Source organism: Oryza sativa, chromosome 10, assembly GCF_034140825.1.
Source record: "Oryza sativa Japonica Group chromosome 10, ASM3414082v1".
NCBI classification, from domain to species: Eukaryota; Viridiplantae; Streptophyta; class Magnoliopsida; order Poales; family Poaceae; genus Oryza; species Oryza sativa.
In genome coordinates this window covers 2,006,452-2,014,508 of record NC_089044.1, presented here as the reverse complement: position 1 = coordinate 2,014,508, position 8,057 = coordinate 2,006,452, and the positions used below count along the sequence as shown (strand labels likewise).

The 8,057-nt window shown below is 38.6% G+C and overlaps 1 protein-coding gene across 1 annotated transcript; it reads left to right on the top strand.

Annotated features, from left to right (window-relative positions):
- The first annotated feature begins 6,749 nt into the window (after positions 1–6,749).
- On the top strand, positions 6,750–7,804 carry LOC4348043 (horcolin). Its single transcript, XM_015757617.3, has 3 exons — positions 6,750–6,869; positions 6,966–7,175; positions 7,276–7,804. Exons 1-3 carry the CDS (start codon positions 6,867–6,869, stop codon positions 7,525–7,527), a joined length of 465 nt encoding a protein of 154 aa, XP_015613103.1. The 5' UTR covers positions 6,750–6,866; the 3' UTR covers positions 7,528–7,804.
- Positions 7,805–8,057: the final 253 nt, after the last annotated feature.

Sequence of the window (8,057 nt, the reverse complement as noted above, 5' to 3'; positions counted from 1 at the left end):
AGTTCCCTCTTTAAATGACTGCCAATTCAATGACAAGTATAAGGAGTTCCAAAAAAAAATTTTACCCAAAAATATCATATTGAATCTTTGGATATATGTATGAAGCATTAAATATAGATTAAAAAAACTAATTACACAGTATGTATGGAACTCACGGACAAATCTTATAAGCCTAATTAGTCCATGATTAGCTATAAGTGCCATAATAACTCTTACGTGCTAATGATAGATTAATCAGGCTTAATAAATTCGTTTCGTGGTTTTCAGACGAGTTATAAAATTAATTTTTTCATTCGTGTCAAAAACTCCTTCCGACATCCGGTCAAACGTCCAATATAACGCATAAAAATTTTCTTTTCGCCAGCTAAACACACCCTGAAATGTCCAATGCGCGACGCCAACAACCCATGGCCGGACGGCTCTCGTTATCCGTGCGCTCAGGACACTCACGATGCACTACTAGATTTAGTATAATTTATAACTTTTTAGATCTAGGAATAAAAAACCCATTAGATAAAATCACAAACCTTATAAAATTTGATCTGTATATGTAGACACAAAGTACATGCACTTGGTTCGAGTCAAGGTCGTCGGTACGTTCATCGATAATATCAGCTCGTTCAAATGACTGCCAATTCAATGGCTACTGTTGACTGGGGTTGATTGAATCCACGACTAACACTGGTGGAGAAATGCTCTTTACTCCCGGTTTATAACCCTTTGTAATCCCGGTTTTCTAACCGGGACTACGAATCTGGGACTAAAGATCGCTAAGAACCGGGACTAAAGATCGATCTTTAGTACCGGTTAGTAACACCAACCGGGAGTAAAGAGGAGGAATCTTTAGTCCCGGTTGGTGAGGGGAAGCGACAGTTCGCAACAGTTTCTCAAGATCTTTTTATTTTATTTTATTTTGTTGTTGATTTGCTAATGGCTAGTGTTAATCTATGTATTTTCTCCCGAATCGAATGGGATGCACATCCCCAAATCAACATCCCAAATATTAACTTACTTATACACACAAATCAAATACATCACAAATCCTAAACACATATCAAATACATCACAAATCCTAAAAAACTACACACAAATTAAATACATCACAGAGTATATAAATTATACATCTTAGATCCATGCGATGCAATGAATCACAAAATCTAAAAAATTATACATCCAGTGAAACACAAATTATAAAAAAAAAACAAAAACAAGCAAGCCGCCGCCCGGTCGCCGCCGCCCGCCTGCCCGCCGCCGCCGCCCGCCGCCCGCCTGCCCGCGCGCGGCCACGCCGCCGCCCGCCTCCACGCACGCGGCCGCGCCGCCCGCCTCCCCGCGCCCGCCTCCCTGCGCGCGGCTGCGCCGCCGCCGGCCTCCTGCCCGCCGCCGCCTCCCCCTTCGCGGCCGTGCCGCCGCCGGCGGGCTGATGGAAGACGGAGTAGAGGGGAGGAGGAGGAAGGAGAGGGGAGGAGAAGAGGAAGGGGAGGAGGGGAGGAAGAGAGGGGAGGGGAGGAGGAAGAGGATTGGATCTGAGAAGAGGAAGAGAGGGGATGTTCTAATCTTATCTAAATATCTGTCTAGGACTTCACCGATCGGATGTGGGAGAGAAATATTTACTCCCGATTGATAACTCCAACCGGGACTAAAGATCGATCTTTAGTCCCGGTTGGTATTACCAATCGGGAGTAAAGATCATCACCAACCGGGACTAAAGTGGTAATCTTTAGTCCCGGTTGGTAGTATCAACCGGGACTAAAGATCCTCGACCCCCTGACATTATCTGACAGGGGATGAACCGGGACTAAAAATCATCTTTAGTCCCTGTTGGTGTAGATCAAAATTTTTTTAACCAGGACTAAAAATCGTTTTTAGTCTCGGTTTTTAATGAAACTGGGACTATTGTGAAATTTGGTCGACCGACCAAAAATGGTTTCTCCACCAGTGTAAACTTTAGTCCATGTCACATCGGATGTTTGGATAGTAATTTAAAATATTAAATGTAGACTAATTACAAAACTAATTACACAGATGGAGGCTAATTCGTGAGACGAATTTATTAAGCCTAATTAATAAATCAATGGCCAAAGCTCCTGCCATCCGTTTTAATAGAAAATACATGTCACCGCAAATGAGAAAAGAGCTCTGTAGAAGAAACTAATGTTACAAACTTTTCATCTGCTCCAACTACAGTAAATGATGAGATCCTTCAGTCAGATTCAAGTGAAAGTTGATAGAAGTCAGCTGCTTCCGTCTTGGAGTACTTCGTATGAATCATCTGCACCTAATTGGTGGTAGCAATAACAGTTCAAATACCCTGACAGACTCTACTGGTCATGTGATTTCTGGAAAAACTACTTGTGATTTTGAAGGAAACAATGGCCAGTAAGATACACTGTTTGGTACTTCAAAAACCAGATCAGATGAAAAGGAACAAGCCAGTGAACCTATCTCTACTCAAAATAATTGCACACCTAGTGAATCAGAATCATCTTTTTTAGCAAAGCATTTCCTTTGTCAGAATAATATTCGCCTGTAATGCACATTTAATTTAGACTCAGAAAGAAAAACGACATAATAACAAGAGGAATCTGACGACTTGATAATAATAAGAAGAATTGTGTGTGCTCTGCGTCTTCACGTTCTGAATATCTCAAGAAATATCCTGTAAACTTTTTTAGCACGTTCTTATGGGACCAGGAAGGATCCAGGTCCTCTACAGAACATAATAGAAGACTGTAGCTACAGTGTTCTGAGTCCGCTACAGTGAATCAATGAAACGAATGGTATTCCAGCTGTAGCAAAGTGCTTTGTAAACCAGTAATCTGATTACTGTTTACCCGATTACTGTTCCAATTTACTGTTTAGATCTGCTGTGGCGATTTGTTTTAGACCGTTGGATGTGGATCCAACAGCAAACAACACACCATAATGCAGAGAACTGTAGCTCCCTCTGCATTCTCTCCTCCACTGCAGAGGATCCAAATTGGACCAGGAATGTGCCGCTGACAGTTTGATAGAGTCACATGTGCCACACAAACCTCTTGTTAGGCTGTGTTTAGATCCAAACTTCAGTCCTTTTCCATCACATCAACCTGTCATACACAGACAACTTTTTAGTCATATCATCTCCAATTTCAACCAAAATCCAAACTTTGCCATCAGCTAAACACAGCCTTAATTACTATTAGTTTAGTTCAGAGATAATCCTAAGTTCCTAACTACTACTGGATATGTTGTTTGGGTCTTCAATGGAATGATAAGTTTGCTAATTTGAAGAGCTGAACTTAAGGTAAAACAGTACATGCGTAAATCAGTATTCCGTGGTGAAATCTGCCACTCTGATCAGACGGTGGCAGGGATGAGTAGGCATAAACATTTGTCCGATTTCTGAAACATGAGTTCATTCACTTCATCATGGAATTATCTGCCTGTGCCTCTCAAATTATTCAGGGGATTGCCATAACTCTCGTCACCAGCAAGGGATGTTGCATCGTCGGGGCTATCAACAACTACACTGACCAGCTCTACAGCTATGGCGGCGATTCAAAGAGTTCATGTAAGCTTTTCTGCAACAACAACACTGCCAAATACTACTAGTCTCTGATTCAGCAGGCAGGGCACTCATATCTGATGATCTCTGAACACACACCCAGGCCACATGAACAAAACCAGACAACCTGACGGAGAGCCTGATATTCCTGGCCCACTTCATCGGCGACGTGCAACAGCCGCTGCACGTCGGCTTCGAGGAAGACGAAGGGGGCGACGACTCCGAATGCAATACAACGAGGATAGGAAGCCGCCGGAGATGCGCCGCGCCGCCCCCTGGGCTGTTCCCCGTCGTCCTGGACCTTCCCCCCGGCAAGGCGGCAACAGAGACGCGGCCGTGCGAAGGTTGAAGGCCAGCCCCGTGTCCACCTGTTGGGCCCACCCACCCCTCTCTCCTTTTTTCCACAAAAGATATTTCATCTGGTATACTTATAACTAGCATGGTGGCCCGTGCAGATTGCGCGGCTAGCATCATTATATTTTCTCTCATAATAGCATATATGTTTTCTCATTATATTATTAAAATATATTACAACTAGTATGGTGGCCCGCGCAGATTACGCGGCTAGCATCATTATATTTTCTCTCATATAATACCATATATGTTTTCTCATTATATTATTAAAATATATTACAATGACAACATAATTTTAAATTTTGCCATAACTTTACGAAACTACTAATGTGTAATATTCATATTGTATTTCATATACGTATTAGTTATTAATTATTTTTATATCAAATTTTAATTATTTGTAAATTAATATATTCCTATATAGACTCTAGACTCGTCTTTTAATATTTATTTTTTTTAATTCTGAATTTTTATTATTTCTAATTGTATTTCTATGTAGACTCTAAACTCATCTTTCAATATTCTTTAATTTTTAATTTCAAATTTCAGTTACTTCTAAATTGTATTCCTATATTGACTTTAAACTCTTCTTCCCATGTTTTTCTTAATTTCGAATTTTAGTTATTTGTAAATTGTATTTTTATACGGACTCTAAACACTACTTTTCATTTTATTATATTTATTCTGAATTTTAGTTAGTTTTAAATTCCTATATGGACTCTATACTCTACTTCTAATATTCGTTATTTTTTAATTCCGAATTTCTATTTTTTTTCTTAATTGTATTTCTATATGGACTCTATACTCTACTTCTAATTTTCCTTATTTTTAATTCCAAATTTCTATTATTTCCTAATTGTATTTCTATATGGACTCTAGTATCCTCTTCTAATATTCCTTATTTTTTAATTCCGAATTTTAGCTATTTCTAAATTGTATTTTTATATGGACTCTGTTTTTTATTTTTCTCCGATTAATATGAGAATTTCTAGACCATGAGAGCGAACGTGGAGGCTCATTTTTCTATTCCTTTAATAATATAATAGATAATATAATAGATGACAATATAATTTTAAATTTTGTAATAACTTTACGAAATTACTAATGTGTAATATTCATATAGTATTTTATATACGTGTTAGTTATTAATTATTTTTAATATAAAATTTTAGTTATTTGTAAATTATATATATTCCTATATGGACTTTACACTCGTATTTTAATATTTCTTTTCTTTAATTTTGAATTTTTATTATTTCTAATTGTATTTCTATATGGACTCTAAACTCATCTTTCAATATTCTTTAAATTTTAATTTCAAATTTCAGTTACTTCTAAATTGTATTTCTATATTGGCTTTAAACTCTTCTTCCCATATTTTTCTTAATTTCGAATTTTAGTTATTTGTAAATTGTATTTTTATATGGACTCTAAACACTACTTTTTATTTTATTATGTTTATTCTGAATTTTAGTTAGTTTTAAATTCCTATATGGACTCTATACTATACTTCTAATATTCCTTATTTTTTAATTCCGAATTTATATTTTTTTCTTAATTGTATATCTACATGGACTCTATATACTCTACTTCTAATTTTCCTTATTTTTAATTCCAAATTTCTTTTTTTTCTTAATTGTATTTCTATATGGACTCTATACTCTACTTCTAATATTCCTTATTTTTAATTTCAAATTTCAGTTATTTCCTAATTGTATTTCTATATGGACTCTAGTCTCCTCTTCTAATATTCTTTATTTTTTTAATCCGAATTTCAACTATTTCTAAATTGTATTTCTTTATGGACTCTAGTCTCCTCTTCTAATATTACTTATTTTTTAATTCCGAATTTCAGCTATTTCTAAATTGTATTTCTATATGGACTTTACTTTTTCTTTTTCTCCGATTAATGTGAGAATTTCTAGGCCATGAGAGTAAACGTTGAGCCTCCTTTTTCTATTCCGTTAATAATATAATAGATGTTTCACTTTTTATAGATCTAATGTTGCAGTGAATTAAAATATATTCTTTTGCAACAAAAAAAACCCACATATTTTGGAAACCCTATATTAAGGGAATTCGTTTTATTTTTTGTTTCACCTAGTGTACTTACAATATTTCACTATGTATAGACCTAATGTTGCAGTGAACTGAAATACTTCATTGCAACAAAAAAACCCACATATTTTGGAAACCCCCTATTAAGGGAATTCGTTTTATTTTTTTTCCACTGAAAAATGTTTTACCTAATGTACTTATAATCTTTCACTATGTATGGATAATCAAGTATTGCAGTGAACTAAAACATTCTTTCGCTATTTGCTGAAACACTATTTTTATATAAGGTGAAACAATACCCGATTTAAACGAGTGAAACATTTTCGATCTACTTAGTGAAACAATTCCGATATACGTGGTGGAACATCGTGCAACATTTTTAAAAAATTCAATAATAAGCTAAAATTTTTCGGAATATATCCATGGGTGGCCTTGTTTTGAAGATTTAATTGCAACGAATTTAATGGTGCAATCGGATCATGATTTGGATAAGTAATTTAAGAGGAAAATCAGTTTAAAGTAGTTTTACACGTAAATCGGGTGCTGACGTCCGCGTTCGTTTTTTAAAGATTTCGATCGGGCGACCGATCAATAGTCACCTCTCCTTTCCACCAAAATAAAGATGAGAAGGACTAAAGTACCCCCAACAATCAATGGTCAGATGTAATCCAAGGAGCTACACCACTACACGTCCAAGTGGGGGGTATGGTAAAACATCCCATCCAAGGAGGCTTGCCAGCGCGCTACTCCATCCTCTTGCATAAATAACGCTCCGCTACTGCTCCTAATTAATCATGGAGGCCAATCATGGAGCCACATATATATACAGGAAATATATCAGTTGGTAACCACATCAATCTCGAAACAAGTTGTGCCCAAATTACTACGCACCGCGTACTGCAAAAGAATGGTCATCACTTCTCTCTCTCGATCTCCATCTCTATCTCAACAACACATAGAGCAGTATATGTAAACATTGTCTTCTACTTTGAGTTGATTCTTGCAGAGCTCGGTGGTGAAGATTGGACCATGGGGCATGGGCCGGGGCTCCCAGTTGACCGAGAACTGTGACATCGCGGTAGCTCCTCTGCGCCTGGAAAGCATCACCGTGAAACATGGCGAGGTTGTCGACTGCCTTAGCTTCTCCTACAGGGACCGCGAGAAGCTACCCCACACCGCCGGACCCTGGGGCGGCAGAGGCGGCCAGGAAATCACGGTAAGCTAAGCTAGCTCCATCTCTCTATCGATCTGCGCCGTGTCCACCTAGGTCTGGTTGATAGCCATGCGAGCTCCATGCATCTCTGCCACGCACGCAGATAAATCTTGGCCCGTCGGAGTTCGTGACGGAAGTTCACGGGGAGTACGGATCCTACTACGGCCACAACAGCATAGCCAACCTCACGTTCGTCACCAACCGCGGACGCCATGGACCCTTTGGAATAGTGGACACATCCGGCTGGGATCGCTTCAGCGTTCCCATCAAGAACAACAGCAGCATCGTCGGCTTCTTTGCCCGCACCGGCGATTCCTACCTCAGCGCCATCGGTGTCTACGTCAGGCCATTCTGAATTTCTCATCGTCGTCAACAGATGCCTGCCCTGGATGCTGTGAATGTATCGCTGTAAAATATGAATATCCGCGTTAATTATAATGCCGGGCTGCGTCCAGGGCTTTCCCATTTATTTTGCGTAGGCTGTGTGTCTGGTTGAAGTTGGAACTGATCTATTGTAGTACATGTAAGTTGGAACTGACCTTTGCTTTCAGTAAAGCGGGACCAATTTAAAAGGTCTTTGGTAAAGAAAAACAACTACAATGGAAAATTTGGGCCTTTATTTGGCCTGTTAATTTTCTTGCAATAGACAAAATTTGGACATCCGCGACGGCGCGGGCGTGTGGCTGCCCGATGGGGCCTCCTGGGATTGAAAGAGAAAATTTTGCTATTTTTTAGCCCAAATTTATGATTTCTGGAAAATGGATTTGTAGAAACGGCTCGTTTTTCAGCTAGCCACCCCTACAAATCGATTTATAGGGGCGGCTGGGCAAACGGTCCCTACAAACCCTTGTGAGCGTCCCTACAAATCAATATAGTAGTGCTCTG